Source organism: Piliocolobus tephrosceles, chromosome X (assembly GCF_002776525.5).
Source record: "Piliocolobus tephrosceles isolate RC106 chromosome X, ASM277652v3, whole genome shotgun sequence".
Taxonomy (NCBI): Eukaryota; Metazoa; Chordata; class Mammalia; order Primates; family Cercopithecidae; genus Piliocolobus; species Piliocolobus tephrosceles.
The window spans coordinates 93,775,710-93,792,853 of NC_045455.1; the positions used below are offsets into that span (position 1 = coordinate 93,775,710).

The window sequence follows — 17,144 nt, forward strand, 5'->3', positions numbered from 1 at the left end:
AAATTAGCATATTCATTTGCTGTTTATAATAACTCTTCATATGATGCTTATTCTTTTTTTTTTTTTTTTTTTGATACGGAGTTTCACTCTCTCGCCCAGGCTGGAGTGCAGTGGCGTGATCCCAGCTCATTGCAGCCTCTGCCTCCCGGGTTCAGGCAATTCTCCTGCCTCAGCCTCCTGAGTAGCTGGGACTACAGGTGCGCATCCCCACACCTGGCTAATTTTTTGTATTTTTAGTAGAGATAGGGTTTCACTGTGTTGGCCAGGATGGTATTGATCTCCTGACCTCATGATCCACCCACCTTGGCCTCCCAGAGTGCTGAGATTACAGGCATGAGCCACCGCTCCTGGCCCTGATGTTTATTCTAAAACCAAATATATTGCTTTCTTTTAGGCAGTTCTGCATGCTATTGACTAAGATTTCTTTCCTTTCCCCCCATTCATGCAAGCTTAACTGTGCTGTCTCATCTTTAATTTCTTCAGTTTTAATTATGCCTTTACAGAAGACAGAAGCTCTTACAAAATTGTATACAATAGTTTTCCTTTTGTTATTATTTTGCCCGAAAGAATATGCATATATTCTGAATGGATAAAATCACCATCTTCCCACCCATTTAATGTAGCTGAACAATAAAACTGGATTGATGGACTCTTAACTATTATTTTAAAATTTTAAGGCTTTTCAGGCTTATCTTTAAAAGTTAAGATTTTGAGGCTGGGAGCGGTGGCTCATGCCTGTAATTCCAGCACTTTGGGAGGCCAAGGCAGACGGATCATGAGGTCAGGAGATCGAGACCATCCTGGCCAACATGGTGAAACCCCGTCTCTACTAAAATACAAAAAATTAGCCGGGCATGGTGGTGTGTGCCTGCAGTCCCAGCTACTCGGGAGGCTGAGGCAGGGGAATCACTTGAACCCAGGAGGCGGAGGTTGCAGTGAGCCAAGATCATGCCACTGCATTCCAGCCTGACAGAGCAAGACTCCGTCTCAAAAAAAAAGTTAAGATTTTCATTCTGTTCTTTTTCCGATATTTCTTGAGTTCAAATTCTACTCAGTGCTCGTACTTGATCTTTCTACACAGATAACTGAATGATTGAAGGGCAGTGTGGGTACAATTGAAGGGTAAAATGGGTAGGAGCAGTTCTTGGCACTTCGCTTGGAAAGTTTATTGCCTTGGTGGTGGTGTGAAGAAAATCGGGCAAGTGTTAAGTGTGTAGCTAGAATGGTGCTCAGCAGTTCATGTGGACAGTCAAGTTTTATATTCCTGATTCTCAGTGAGATTGGGTATTGAGCAGAAAAGATAAACCAGACATCTGAAGAAGCAAAACTTTGCAATATATATTACAAAGATTTAATTGCCTTAAAAAGCATTAGAAATATTCTTATAGATGAGCAAGAAAATGGGTAAAAGACACACAGGTAATTAATGTTTCATTGTGGTTACGTATATATATCGTAAAATTAGCCATCTCAGCCATTTCTTAGTATACAGTGCAGCAGCATTCATTGCATTCACCAAGTTGTGCAAGCAACACTACTATTTCTAAAACCTTTTCGTCTTTCCAGAGACTGTAGCCATTAAGCAGTACTGGTACTTGGTCTTTTTACACAGATGGCTGAATGATTGAAGGGCAGTGTGAGTATGATTGAAGAGTTCCCGTCCTGCCTACCTCAAGTCCCTGGTAGCCTCTAATGTACTTTCTGTCTCAGTGAATTTGCCTATTCTAAGTACCTCATGTAAGTGGAATCATAAATACCCTTTGGCGTTTTGTAGCATAGTATTTTCAAGATTCATCTGTGTTGTAGCATGTATTAGGATCTCCATCCTCTTTGGGGCTGAATGATTTCCCACTGTGTGGGTAGACCATCAGTGCACACTCGGGCTGCTTCCACCGTTGGGCTATTGTGAACATTGGTGTACAAATACTTGTTTCAATCCTTTTGGAATTGAAAAATAAGGACTCTTTTGGAATTGCTGTGTCACAGGATGATTCTGTGTTTAATTTTTTTAGAAACTGCCTGATGATTTTTCATAGCCGCTGTACCATTTTACATTCCAAACACCGATGTAAGAAGGTTCCGATTTCTCTACATCCTTACTAATGCTTGCTATTTTCTTTTTTTTTTTTTTTTTTTTTTTTTTTTAGCCATCTAAACGTGTGAAGCAGTGTCTTATTTTGTGGTTTTGACTTGCATTTCCCTAAGGACAAATGATGTTGATCATCTTTTCGTGTGTTGTGTTTATATATTCTGAATATTAATTCCTTATCAGGTCTATGATTTGCAAATATTTTTCCCATTCTGCGTGCTATCTTTTCACCTGTTGGTAATGCCCTTTGATGCCCAAAGGTTTTTAATTTTGAAAAAATATAGTTTATCTATTTTTTTCTTTTTGTTTGGGCTTTTGATAGCGTATCAAAGAATCTGTAGCTGAACCCAGGGTTGGCTGCTTGCCACTCGAAAGCCCGACACAAGAGACGAGGGTTGATGAGAGAAAAGCAGGTTTCTCCAGAAAGCCAGCAAAACTGAGAAGATGGTGGACTAGTATCACAAAGAACATCTTAAGTTTTAAAATCTGCCATAGGGGGATGGGTGCGGTGGTTCACACCTGTAATCCCAGCACTTTGGGAGGCCAAGGCAGGCCGATCACTTGAGGTGAGGAGTTCAAGACCAGCCTGACCAACATGGTGAAATCCCATCTCTACTAAAAATACAAAAATTAGCCGGGTGTGGTGGTGCACCCCTGTCATCCCAGCTACTTGGGAGGCAGAGGCAGAAGAATTGCTTGAACCCAGGAGGCAGAGGTTGCCGTGAACCGAGAATATGCCACTGAACTCCAGCCTGGGCAACACAGCAAGACTCCGTCTCAGAAAAAAAAAAATAAGAAATTACCATAGGGTTTGTAAAGGGCAGCTTGGTATGGTAGCCATGTGGGAGTGGTGCAGGGTCTGTGTGTCTTTGTTTGGATGGCTCTTTTGGGTGGTCACCCATCTGGAGGTCTGGTTGGCGCTGGTGGTAGCCTAGTTGCTTGCCACTCCTCCTGAGCAGGAGGATTCTACAGTGCCTGGTTTGTTTGAGATTAGCCTCTGGAATTTCTTCTTCTTCTTTTTTTTTTTTTTTTTTGAGATGGAATCTTGCTCTGTCACCCAGGCTGGAGTGCAGTGGCACGATCTCGGCTCACTGCAACCTCCACCTCCCGGGTTCAAGTGATTCTCCTGCCTCAGCCTCCTGAGGAGCCAGGATTACAGATACCTGCCACCACGCCTGGCTGATTTTTGTGTTTTTAGTAGAGACAGGGTTTCACCATGTTGGTTGGGCTGGTCTCAAACTCCTGACCTCGTGATCCACCTGCCTCGGCCTCCCAGAGTGCTGGGATTACAGGCGTGAGCCACAGCGCCCGGCCTAACCTCTGGAATTACTTAAGTAAGAGCATAATTAGATAAGCATGCATTGCTGAAAGAGAGTGTCTAGAGAGGGAAGGAATTACGGGGTAAGAGAGGAGGGAAGGAAGAAAAATAAGGTGATTAAAACATATTTTAAAAACTGAGGCCCCGAGTTACAGACACATTGCCAAATCCAAAGTCATGAAAACTTATTCCTGTGTTAAGGATTTTATGGGCCGGGTGCAGAGGCTCATGCCTGTAATCTCAGCATTTTGGGAGGCCAAGGTGGACAGATCTCTGGAGCCCAGGAGTTTGAAACCAGCCTGGCCAACATGCCGAAACCCCATCTCTACTAAAAAATACAAAACTCAGCGGAGCATGGTGGTGCCCACCTGTAATCTCAGCTACTTGGGAGGCTGAGCAATGAGAATCGCTTGAACCCGGGAGGCAGAGGTTGCAGTGAGCCAAGATCGTGCCAGTGCTCTCCAGCCTGGGCGACCCTGTCTCAAAAAACAAACAAAAACAAAAACAGGCTGTAGGGTAAGACTCTGGGTTTGAATTTCAGCCAAACTACCCATTAGCTGTGTGATCTTTGACTACTTTATCTAGAAGCTTTAGTTTTCTCATCTATAAAATGAGTAATACTACCTGCCTAGTTCATGGGGATGTTGTAAATATTAATGAACTAATAAATGTAGAGATTTAGACAGTGCATGACACATTGTAAAGCACTTGATGAATGTAATTCTTTTGATTTCCCTTTAATATTTAAAAATATAGAACGATTCTTAGATCACAAGATGGGCAAAAACAGGAGGCAGGCCCTGCTGTGGTTTGCTGACCCCTGATATAGAGAGATGGACTCTTGTATCTGGTGGAGTGTAAATGTGTAAATTTGAGCATTTTTTCTGGAAGGCATTTGGCAGTGTGGTTTAATCTTTACACGGCTTGCCATTTTTTTTTTTTTTTTTTTTGAGATGGGATTTCACTATGTTGCCCAGGCTGACTTCGAACTCCTGAGCTTAAGCAATCCTCCCACTTCAGCCTGTCAAGTGTCTGGGACTCTAGGTGCCGACCACCACGCCTGGCTGCCACCAACCCTGGAAATGGCTAGTTTTTTTTTGCCCCATTGATCTCCTTTCTGGGAATTTATTCTAACTGCTTAATGAGAGATACACAGGTATATTACAGCTTAATTTGTAAGTACAAAAAAAAAAATGGAAACAATCTAAACAACCATGGTAACAAAGAGAGCATTTTTGTAGTATTTTTTGTTGTATTTGTATGATGGAATAATCTTAAGTCACTAAAAATTGTTTGAAAAGTTACAACAAAAAGTACTTGATGCATAAGTGAAAAAGCAATATTAAAAATTATAGTATTATCCTAATGTTTTAAAAACATTCTAAATATGTATTGATGTAACAGGTGAAGGAAATAGATGAAATTGTTATCGGTATCTATTTATTATTTGGTTCTTCCTATCTTTTCTATTTTTCATTGCTTTTCAAGAATTACATACCACTTTATGGAATCAGAATAGGACTTCAGTCTTTGGTTTATGAAAAACAGATCAATGATACATGGTTTTTTCTTTTCATTTCTCTCTCTTGTTTTCCACACCAGCCTGTTGCCCAGGCTGAAGTGCAATGGCACCATCTTGGCTCACTGCAATCTCCGTCTCCTGGGCTTAAGTAATCTGCCCACCTCTGCCTCCCAAGTAACTTGGACCACAGTTGCTTGCCACCGTGCCCAGCTAATTTTTTTTTTTTTTTTTTGAGATGGTGTCTCGCTCTTTTGCCCAAGCGGGAGTGCAGTGGGCCAATCCCTGCTCACTGCAACCTCTGGCTCCTGGATTGAAGTGATTCTCCTGCCTCAGCCTACCAAGTAGCTGGGACTACAGGTGCGCACCACCATCTTTTTTTTTTTTTTTTTTTTGAGACAGAGTTTTGCTCTTGTTGCTCAAGCTGGAGTGCAGTGGCGTGATCTTGGCTCACTGCAACCTCTGCCTCCTGGGTTCAAGCGATTCTCCTGCCTCAGCTTCCCAAGTAGCTGGGATTACAGGCGCCCGCCACCACACCCAGCTAATTTTTTTGTATTTTTTAATAGAGACAAGGTTTCATCATGTTGGCCAGGCTGGTCTTCAGCTCCTGACCTCAGGTGATGTGCCTGCCTCGGCCTCTCAAAGTGCTCAGATTACAGGCGTGAGGCCCATAATTTTTGTATTTTTAGTAGAGACGAGGTTTCACCATGTTGGTCAGGCTGTTCTCAAACTCCTGGGCTCAAGCAATCTGCCCACCTTGACCTCCCAAAGTGCTGGGATTATAGGCCTGAGCCACTGCGCCTGGTCGATACTTTTTTTCTTAAGCCACTTTTCTTAGGAGATGGATGTACCTTATAATGTGATAATTTCCATTTAGAAGCAATTTTCAAGTTCGTTCATGTCTTCTCAGTTTTTTTTTTTTTTTTTTGGAAATTTAATCAAGTTAGTGATCTGCTTTATTTGCCTCCTTTTATTTTCTATAACAGGGTAAAGTTCTTTACAAAGTTCGCTGGAAAGGCTATACATCGGATGATGATACCTGGGAACCCGAGGTTCACTTGGAGGACTGTAAAGAAGTGCTTCTGGAATTTAGGAAGAAAATTGCAGAGAACAAAGCCAAAGCAGTCAGGAAGGATATTCAGGTACTATGTTTTGTCTCATACTTGTTTTTATGTATATAAATTTATTGTAAATTTTAACTCTTTTAAGTATGTGTAGTAAATGATTTACAAATAATGAAGTGTACAGTATTGCTTAGTGTAAATTCCATGTAGCCAATTCTCACAGACTGCTTTCAGTGATTTTTGCTGGGTTCTTTTTCTGTATCCAACCTACAGTTGCAGTTGACAAACAAGAATAGTTTGGAGATGAATATTGATATTTTCCTTTAAGTTAAGAGTAAGGTAAAAGTGGAGAAAAAAGAGACATGCCAAACTATCATTTGTTCGTCTATGATATGAACAATTAGATTTTGTATATTTTATAATATTTATTTTGCATTATCAACCTATGTCTTATGCCTGCTTTTTCTGCTAGTTAAAACAAATTATCTGGTGAGGACCTGGTTTAAAAAAAAAAAACAAAAAAAACTTAGAACTATATAGTGAAGGCTGGGCACGGTGGCTCACGCCTGTAATCTCAGCACTTTGGGAGGCTGAGGCGGGTGGATCATGAGGTCAGGAGATCGAGACCATCCTGGCTAACACAATGAAACCCCGTCTCTACTAAAAAATACAAAAAATTAGCCAGGTGTGGTGGTGGGCACCTGTAGTCGCAGCTACTCGGGAGGCTGAGGCAGGAGAATGGCATGAACCTGGGAGGTGGAGTTTGCAGTGAGCTGAGATGGTGTCACTGCACTCCAGCCTGGGTGACAGAGCGAGACTCCGTCTCAAAAAAAAAAAAAAGAAAAAAAAAAGAACTGTATATAGTGAAGATATCTCACATTAAGAGAATGATTCTCATTACTTTATAGGCTGAACGTTGATCTTTCTCCCTACAATTTCAGTTTCACCTATGTTTTTTAAAATGCATAGTCTTTTTTTAAATGACCAAAACAATATTAGTTTTAGTTTTGGCTGTGTGGATCAGTTGTTGATAGTAATATCAATAGCAAAAGTGCCTGGCATTTACTGAGCATGTGTGTTTGCTGCATAACTACCATACACTGGGCCAGCACTGGTTTAGTAAGTGAAGCAGCCACGTAGTAAAGCAGGTGTCTTCATAAGGTGACCACTGGTCTGTTGTGAGCTTTGAGTGATGTTATGTAACACTAATGGACTTCTACTGAACTGTTCTGTCAACACTGTAGTATTTTTAGCTTTTTTTCTTTTTTGAGTAAACATGGAGTGTCTCATAGGGGTCAGACCCCTAAACAGTTCCAGTTAGAGAAAGATAGGTAAAATCTGTTTTCTGTGCTTGATCTGCCTTCGGGTTATACATAGATATGTTATTTTTTCTTTTCCTCTCATTTATTTATTTTTAAATACAGAGTCTTGCCTCTGTCACCCAGGCTGGAGTACAGTGGCACAATCATGGCCTACTGCAGCTTCAACCTCCTGGGCTCAAGTGACGATCCTCCCACCTCAGCCTCCCAAGCAGCTGGGACTATAGATACATGCCACTAGACCTGGCTAATTTTTTTTCTTTTTTCCAGAGACAGGGGCTCTCTCTGTTGACAGGCTGGTAGGAACTCCTGGCCTCAAGTAATCCTCGCACCTTGGCCTCCCAGAGTGTTGGTTGGGATTGCAGGCGTGAGCCACTGTGCCCGACCTGATTTTTCTTTTAAAGATGGTGCCATATACTGATAATTTTGCCTTTGCCCTAACTTTAAAATAATCTTTTATTAATACATATTTTATTCAGGAAACAAATATGGGTATTTTTTTGGCACCAGTACATTCTTAGAAATTCTTTTATTCAACATGTTACTATTGGTGCTAAAACTGTTGCACATTTAGCTGGGAACCCCTTCATACCAGTCCCTGTGTCCTGGTGCTCCCTCTCAGGGTAGCACTGCTCTCTTTTTTGGCACAGTGGCACATCCCAGCCTCAATAAATCCATGCTGACCTCTGTAACTCGGCCTGTCACCACAGTGTCACCACAGAGACCTGTGTGTTCTCCCTTTTCCTATCAGGAGAACTCTGGTCACAACAGTGTTACATGTCCTTATTTACTAAATCTTACAATACAGAGAAATTAACCTCACATTTGCTGTGCCCTTTCTACTATGAAAGACAAACAGTATTTATCAACCTATTTGATAAAGGTCCACATTTATTTGCAGTTCTTTTTGTTCTTAGAATATATGCAGTGTTTAATGTTCAGAAGTTACTTGAATTTTTTTTTTCTGTGTGGTTATCAATTTTATAAACAGCTTCCTTTGTCTGTTTGTATTCAGTTTTAGGGTTCCCCCATCCTTGCCGATGCAGTTTTGTTGAGAATGTAAAATGCTTAATGCGGTTTGAAGAATAAAACTAGAAATTAACTGGGACCTATCTTCTCCCTGCCCTCTCTCCCCCTCTATATCTAATTTGAAATACTGTCCTTTCCTCCCATGTAATAACTATAATCAGCATAATATTCCTTCAGTGTGTTCTCACCACGTCTCACTGTTAGATACACTGTACCTTGTTGGAACATGAGACACGCACACCACAGTCTCTCTTACAGCCTCGTTCAGCCATAGCCCTAGAAGTGTTAATCCATTATCATCTGGCACAAACCGTTGTTCTTGATGACCAGTTGAGTTTATTTGTCTTGTAAGGTCTTTTTGCGTGATACTCCCAAGTTTCTGTTTGTTTTCTCTTCCATTTTACAGACATGTCTTTTTGGTATGCTTCCGTTGTTTTTAGGATAGTCAGCCTGGCTAGCTAAAATTTTTTTTTTATATCTTTTGTTTTTGTCTTCTCTGACCTACTTGGTTTGGAATCTAATCCTAGCAGTTTTTCCTCCTTGTGTGGCTTGGTCCTGGAAGTCCTGAGGAGAGCTTCGCTGGTCCCTTTTGCAGGGCCTGGGAGGGGCCAGCCACCTCTCCCCTTCTCCCCGGCCTTGCCCAGTGCGCATGAGGCCCCACCCCGCAGCTGCTCCCTCGGGCAGGACCCGCCTGGGCTCTTCCAGATTGTTGCCTTCACTTCCCCTGAGTGACCATCCACACCACATGGGCCTTACCACTGTTTTAGTTTTGGTAAGGCTTGCGTGGTATGGACTTCGGACTTACCAAAACCAAAAGCTGTCTGCGGGGAGTTTTGTTTTGCTGTCCTAGTTGTCTTGTTTTTTATGAGGTGATTCAGGGAGATTGGAAAGGTTAAGTCAGTGCCACCATATTCCCACTTGTTAACCTTGGTGGCGTCCATTTCTTAGGCAGTGTAGGGAAGACATTTTTAAAGTATATCTGGTCGGACACCGTGGCTCACCCCTGTAATCCCAGCAGTTTGGGAGGCCAAGACAGGATCATTTGAGGTCAGGGGTTCGAGACCAGCCTGGCCAACATGGTGAAACCCTGTCTCTACTAAAAATACAAAAATTAGCAGGCCGTGGTGGCGCATGCCTGTAATCCCAGCTACTCATGAAGCTGAGGCAGGAGAATCACTTGAACCCAGGACCCAGGAGGCAGGGGTTGCAGTAAGTCACTGCATTCCAGCCTGGGCGACAGAATGAGACTCCGTCTTAAAAAACAAATAAACAAACAAACAAACAAAAGCTGTCGTTTCCACCCCTTCTCTCTACCCCCAAGTCATTTAGGATACGGTGGTTTTGGGAAGTGGGAACTGAAAATACTGCAGTGTTTTTGTGTCTATACAAGTACTTTATTCTTAGGTTTCTTTTTTTCAATTTTAAAATAGGAAAATATTTTTTCATAAGCAGTATTTCAGATAACACATGAATTTGGGAAGCAAGATTTGTGTGCAGTCTTGCTTGTTCTGTACATAACTGTCAAACGTAGGAGCAAGTTTAAGGACGTTCCGGGATCCAGGGTCTTAGAAAACATTTTGTATTTGCATCGGTAACTACTTTGTTGGCAGCCAAGAAAGTCTGTAAAAATTACTTTCTTGGTGGTTTTGGAAATGTTGAAGTTGAGATCATTTACAGCCCACCCTACCTGAGTCCACTCACTGTTGCTTTGGGCTGGGCACTCGGCAGCACCGTGTTTCTGTGCACTCCTGCCTTCTAAACTCTCACTTGCCCTCACTGCCAGGCCCTGTTTGCTAAGTCGGACATAGAGGTAGCATGGATTTCAGCCTAGGTAAGCGGTTTTAAGAAGTTGAGATTCTGCTTGGAACAAAATATATTCTTACCAAATTTCATTAGTACTACTTTTCAAAACCTTTAAAATCAATATGTTAATGAATATTTTAATCTTTTTTGTATTTTCTAGAGACTGTCCTTAAATAACGACATATTTGAGGCGAACTCTGATAGCGATCAGCAAAGTGAGACAAAAGAAGATACTTCACCAAAGAAGAAAAAGAAAAAATTAAGGCAGAGAGAAGAGAAAAGCCCAGATGATCTGAAAAAGAAAACAGCAAAGGCCGGGAAGCTAAAAGACAAGTCCGGACCAGACCTGCAGCGCTCCTTGGAAAGTTTAGTTTTTGATTTAAGGACAAAGAAAAGAATTTCTGAAGCCAAAGAAGAACTAAAGGAGTCCAAGAAGCCCAAAAAAGATGAAGTGAAAGAAACAAAGGAATTAAAGAAAGTTAAAAAGGGTGAAATAAGAGATTTAAAGACGAAAACAAGAGAAGATCCCAAAGAAAATAGAAAAACAAAAAAAGAAAAATTTGTCGAATCGCAGGTGGAATCGGAATCAAGTGTACTTGATGATTCGGCCTTTCCAGAGGGTGACAGCGAAGGGCTCCATTCCGACAGCAGAGAAGAGAAACAAAACACTAAAACTGCACGAGAGAGAGCAGGGCAGGACACAGGGCTGGAGCATGGCTTGGAGAAGCCCCTAGACAGCACCAGGAGTGCTGAGGAGGATCCCGATGTCAGAGGCCGGAGGAGAAAGAAGACCCCGAGGAAGGCTGAGGACGCTAGAGAGAGCAGGAAGCTGGAGAACAAGAATGCTTCCTTAGAGAAGAACACGGCGCCTAAAAAGCAGAGGAATCAGGACAGAGGCAGAAGTGCTGCAGAGTTAGAGAAGCTGACGCCTGTGTCTGCCCAAATGCCAAAGGGCTGGAGGTTGAGCGGGGAAGAGAGAGGCTTCTGGTCCACTGACTCAGCTGAGGAGGTAAGAGCCACGGAAGGCAGCAGAAAACCCATGTTGAGTGGTCAAGACATTTCACAAGCAAAGAAAGGGAAACAGCCAAGCTGTAATGTAAGAAAGTGTTTGTGACTATGGGGATCCTCCAGCTTTTGGACACCGCAGCTTATCTCTTAGTCTCTGGTTTGTTTCTCTTAGAATGATTATGACTTAGAAAATTAAAGGCTAATTTGTGAACAAAAGTCAGGATGGTTTTTAGAGGTACTCAGATGATATATGGAGCATTGGATACTCAGGTTTATAGCTTCATCAGCTTATTTTATTGGTTTTTCACATCCTACTTGGTCATTTCCCCTGTTGTCTGGAGTATACCACTATTTTTTTTTTTTTTTTTTTGAGACGGAGTCTCCCTCTGTGGCCCAGGCTGGAGTGCAGTGGCCGGATCTCAGCTCACTGCAAGCTCCGCCTCCCAGGTTCACGCCATTCTCCTGCCTCAGCCTCCTGAGTAGCTGGGACTACAGGCGCCCGCCACTGCGCCTGGCTAATTTTTTGTATTTTTAGTAGAGACGGGGTTTCACTGTGGTCTCGATCTCCTGACCTTGTGATCCGCCCGCCTCGGCCTCCCAAAGTGCTGGGATTACAAGCGTGAGCCACCGCGCCCGGCCACCACTATTAAATAATAGGACACAAAGTACATCCACAAGTATTTCAGTGCTTATAAAAACGTATTTAATAGACAATTTGTCCCATTATAAAAATTATTTTTATATGGCTTTGCAAAATGGATGTATTTTCCAAATTATGAAAGAATTTATATATGCAGTATTTATCAAGGGCTGTAAAGAACATCATTTTTTTCATTCATTATTTCCAGTTTTGGGAATTTATTTCAAGGAAATCATTTTAAAGAAGGAAAACCTGTGCATACATAGTTATTCATGGCAGAATTATCTTCATTAGTGAAAAATGGATAGCAATCTACCTTTCTAGCCATAGGGGAAATGGTTAAGGAAACACTGATATGTCAACTTGGGGACCATCAGAACTACTGAAATATTATGAGGTCAGTGTAGCAAAATAGAACAACTTAGAAAATGCAGTGGAGTAGAAGACCCTACATAAATGTGAACACAGTTGTAAAAATATGTGTGTAATGTAAACAAAAATGAATTTTAAAAAAGATTATCCATGTAAAAGTACAAGGACCAGAAGGGGGAATATGGAGAAGTAAAATAGTCATGGTTGGTTAAGACTATGGGTGGAAAACTTGCTTAGAATTTCCTTTTTTTTTTAAATAAAATTCCTAAAAGAGGGTGGGAAAACTGGTGTTGGGTTTTGAATTTGACATTTTGTGAATTATCATATGGTTGACTGAGGAAGCAAAATTCTTTCGTGTGAAGAGGATTTAATGATCAGTGATCATGTACCACAGTATACAAGGGTGGTTCCCTGAAGCCACAAACCTGTATTTTCCGGTTCTCAAATAAATATACAGTGTCAACTCTTTATCCATTCTTGTTTGGATATCATCTCATTTTCAGGACAAAGAGACCAAAAAAACTGAATCCAAAGAAAAATATCAGAAAAGGCATGATTCTGACAAGGAAGAAAAAGGCAGAAAAGAGCCAAAAGGATTAAAGGGTGAGTGTAAATATTAACGTTTTACCATTTACATTGCTATCTAATATATAAATAATTAACCAGTTACCTAAATTTATTATATAAAAATTTATATAATTTTTTTTCCGTAGGCCGGGCGCGGTGGCTCAAGCCTGTAATCCCAGCACTTTGGGAGGCCGAGACGGGCGGATCACGAGGTCAGGAGATCGAGACCATCCTGGCTAACACAGTGAAACCCCGTCTCTACTAAAAAATACAAAAAACTAGCCGGGCGAGGTGGCGGGCGCCTGTAGTCCCAGCTACTCAGGAGGCTGAGGCAGGAGAATGGCGTGAACCCGGGAGGCGGAGCTTGCAGTGAGCTGAGGTCTGGCCACTGCACTCCAGCCCGGGCAACAGAGCGAGACTCCGTCTCAAAAAAAAAAAAAATTTTTTTCCGTTATTTTCACCTTGTTTTTCCTTCTTTTTAATATGATGAGGGATCAGATTAGAATTACTGAGACAGGAAATTAGTTGTGGCAGAAAAATGAATGTGTTTTTTTATAGCAGATGCTAAATTTTAAAAAACACCTTTTAATATATTCATTATATGTAACTCTGTCATTTGTGTAAAATAGAATATTGAATATGCATTTTGGATCACTTCAAGATAGACTATAATAGAAAATCCATAATACATATCAATATTGGAACAAATACTTTATATTTCTTAAAAACAAACAAAAAAACACCGTTACAGTGTTTGAATAAACCCTAGCAGATAAGTATTTAGTTTCTGTAGCAAAAGTACTTGGAACACATGTTTTCTGGCAAACAGTGGTTCTAAGAGATGGATGATTTTCCTTGGATTTTCTTACTGAAAGCTGAATGTAACTGAAGCAATATGAAGAGGAAGTGTTTTTCTCAGCCTAGGCTGGTTTTGGCAGTAGAAGCAGGTGGATGAAGTGGCAGGAGCAGTGGCTTTGTTTCAGTGGGTCACACGTAAAGTGGCTGTAGATTGTTGTTCAAAGCAAAACAAAAGTCTTAAATGCCTTCTGTTCATCAAAGAATGACTAGAGGTTCAAAATACTGTAAAACTGGACCTGGCCTTCTTAACCTTTTTTCCTCCTAGTATGTTGTGTGTCAGTTTTAGATACATTTTTACTGTGAATATATAGCCTCAAATGGAACGACTGTTTGTGCCATTCATAAGGGTACTCACTAGAGTCCAGTTTTCAATATTCCCTGATAACAAAACCTGTCTGCTGTGTACCCAGAGTTTATAATAGAATTCATCCTAATTCTCTTGTTTTTGGGGTTATTTCTAATGTCAGGTCTAGTGTCTGCCAGTTTTCTTCCCACTTTCTTCTTTAGTTAAAAGCTGGTAGCATCAGGTACAGTTTTACCAGGTACACAGGCAGTGCTCTGGCACCCTGCTGTTGCCCTCACTTGCCACCAGAAACCATTTTGGTACAAGCCTCAGGATCCAGCTATAGACAGTCTGATGTCTTTAGCTGTAGGAAAGGTGCTGGTGTGACCTGGATCACTCTGAGACTCACCGCCTTCAGTAGGCCTTTGTCACAACTGCAGGTGAGTAGTTCAGAACATCTGCTTAACAGCCATTCACACTGGACATCCTTTCTGAATACTGAGCAGCCAGTAGAAAGACCAGCTGAAACCATTTGACAGCAAATCAGGCTAGGCTTTATAAGTTAGGTGGATGTTAGTAAAAATTAAGAAAATATCTTGTTGCTTTAACACTAACTTAGATTTTCTTTTGAATGTAACAGAAATTTGTGACTCATACTTAACCATCTTTTAATTTTTTCATTAGCAGTTAAGGAAATCAGAAATGCATTTGATTTATTTAAATTAACTCCAGAAGAAAAAAATGATGTTTCTGAGAACAATCGGAAAAGGGAAGAAATACCACTGGATTTTAAAACCATAGACGATCACAAAACCAAGGAAAACAAACAGTCACTTAAAGAGAGGAGGAACACCAGAGACGAAACGGACACTTGGGCATACATTGCTGCAGAAGGTGATCAGGAGGTTTCAGACAGCGTGTGCCAAGCAGATGAGAATTCGGGTGAGTTTGGAATCATTTTGCAGAATTTTTCAAGATAGTGCACCGTATTATTTTACTGTACTCTTCTCTGTATTTCTGATCTCAAGATCAAAAAATAATGGAGTAAAGAATTTATTTGGATCTCCTGAATAACATTTTATATTGAAGACGGGTCATTCTGTGACTTCTCAGTGGATCAAACAATTTTTCTGAGTTCCTATAATGTTCTCAGCACCTATGGAGTTAAAAGATTTCTGATTTTCTACCTTACCTACTCCTACCTCGCAGCCCCATTTTATATCTTACTATTTAATAGATTTCTTTCAGGAAATTATCAAATATAAACTTATTTGTATTTTATCCTTTTAATGTTGTAGCAAATAACCCTAAATAAGATTATATTGTAAATGCTGTCCTGAGGACATTGGAACTGGTCGAGAAGAAGAATACAGACTACGGTAGTGGTGGGGAGGAGTACTAAAAAGTGTACATACATGTTTATAACTAGGACCTAATAAATCAGAGAGGTTAGTCTAATAAAACTTTGTATAATTTGTGGATCTTGAGAAACACTGAAGATAATTGAAAAATTCAGAATATGACAGACTAGATCGCCTGGGAAACCCTTACACTACAAAATGATGACACCCTGGATACCTAGAGAAAATGTGCTTTTGGATGTGTTGCTGAGCATGCAGGAAATTAGGGTAATTTCCGGTACCAGTGGGCAAGGAGGAAGAGGTAGGTCGCCCAGAGGGCAGATGCCAAATAGCAGCACTGCTGTTGAGATACCAGGGAGTAAAAAACAGATACAGTAGGGGGAACATCCGTAAAGACAGAAGTGGATTCCTGGCTTTGCTATAAAATAAACAAGCCTCTGACACAGTTTGTTGAGAACAAAAGAAACACATGAAAAAGAGACACGATTATAGGTTGTGTACGGATTTAAAAGATGAATTCTATGAGCGATTTCTTACCAATTGATTTGAAAACTAGCTAGGTGGCCAGGCACGGTGGCTCATGCCTGTAATCCCAGCACTTTGGGAGGCTGAGGCAGGTGGATTGCCTGAGCTCAGGAGTTCGAGACCAGCCTGGGCAACACAGTGAAACCCGTCTCTACTAAAATACAAAAATTTAGCCGGGTGTGGCAGCGGGCATCTGTAATCCCAGCTACTCAGGAGGCTGAGGCAAGAGAATTGCTTGAACCCGGGAGGCAGAGGTTGCAGTGAGCTGAGATTGCGCCGCTGCATTGCAGCCTGGGTGACACAGTGAGACTCCATCTCCAAAAAAAAAAAAAAAGAAAGAAAATAGCTAGGCATGGTGGCATGTGCCTATAGTTACAGCTACTCTGGAGGTGAGACAGGAAGATCAGTAAGCCCCGGAGTTGGAGGCTATATTCTGCTAAGATTGTACCTGTGAATAGCCACTGTACTCCATCCTGGTAAACATAGCAAGACCTCATCTCTAAAATTGAAAAAGAGATTTGAAAACTGAATGACATGGAAAAATTCCTTGGGGAAAAAATAATGAAATTGATCCAAAAAAGACTGAATAGTCACAACTGTTAAAGAACATGAGGGCCGGGCGCGGTGGCTCACGCCTGTAATCCCAGCACTTTGGGAGGCCAAGGCGGGCGGATCACAAGGTCAGGAGTTCGAGACCAGCCTGGACAACATGGTGAAACCCCATCTCTACTAAAAATACAAAAAATTAGCCGGGCATGGTGGTACATGCCTGTAGTCCCAGCTACTCGGGAGGCTGAGGCAGGAGAATCGCTTGAACCCAGGAGGCGGAGGTTGCAGTGAGCCACGATCACGCCACTGCACTCCAGCCTGGGTGACAGAGTGAGACTCCGTCTCAAAATAAAAAAAGAACATGAAATACGGGATTGCTGGCAAGATGGCCGAATAGGAACAGCTCCATTCTGCAACTCTCAACAAAATTGACACAGAAAGCAGCTGATTTCTGCATTTCCAACTGAGGTACCTGGTTCATCTCATTGGGACTGCTGGAACAGTGGGTGCGGCCCACGGAAGGCGAGCCAAAGCAGGGTGGGGCGTTAGCCTTTCCTGGGAAGTGCAGGGGGTCGGGGAACTCCCTCTCCTAGCCAAGGGAAGCCCTGAGGGACTGTGTTGTGCGGAAGGGCGCACTCTGGCCCAGATACTGCACTTTTCCCACCATCTTCACAACCCGCAGACCAGATTCCCTCTGGTGGCTATGCCGCCAGGGCCCTGGGTTTCAAGCACAAAACTGGGCGGCTGTTTGAGTCGACACTGATCTAGCTACAGGAGTTTTTTTTTTTTACATACCCCAGTGGCACCTGGAAGGCTAGCAAGACAGAACGGTTCACTCCT

The 17,144-nt window shown here is 41.8% G+C and overlaps 1 protein-coding gene across 5 annotated transcripts in view; it reads left to right on the forward strand.

The window, feature by feature from the left end:
• Window positions 1-17,144, forward strand: part of MPHOSPH8 (M-phase phosphoprotein 8) — a 44,188-nt gene that overhangs the window by 4,001 nt on the left and 23,043 nt on the right. For 4 of the 5 annotated variants that reach the window (XM_023190643.3, XM_023190640.3, XM_023190642.3 and 1 more), the window contains exons 2-5: window positions 5,913-6,068; window positions 10,302-11,150; window positions 12,665-12,764; window positions 14,554-14,811. In XM_023190643.3, coding sequence (XP_023046411.1) covers window positions 5,913-6,068; window positions 10,302-11,150; window positions 12,665-12,764; window positions 14,554-14,811 — 1,363 coding nt within the window. The remainder of the gene's footprint in view (window positions 1-5,912; window positions 6,069-10,301; window positions 11,151-12,664; window positions 12,765-14,553; window positions 14,812-17,144) is intronic. The other variant, XM_023190641.3, reaches the window with a different exon arrangement.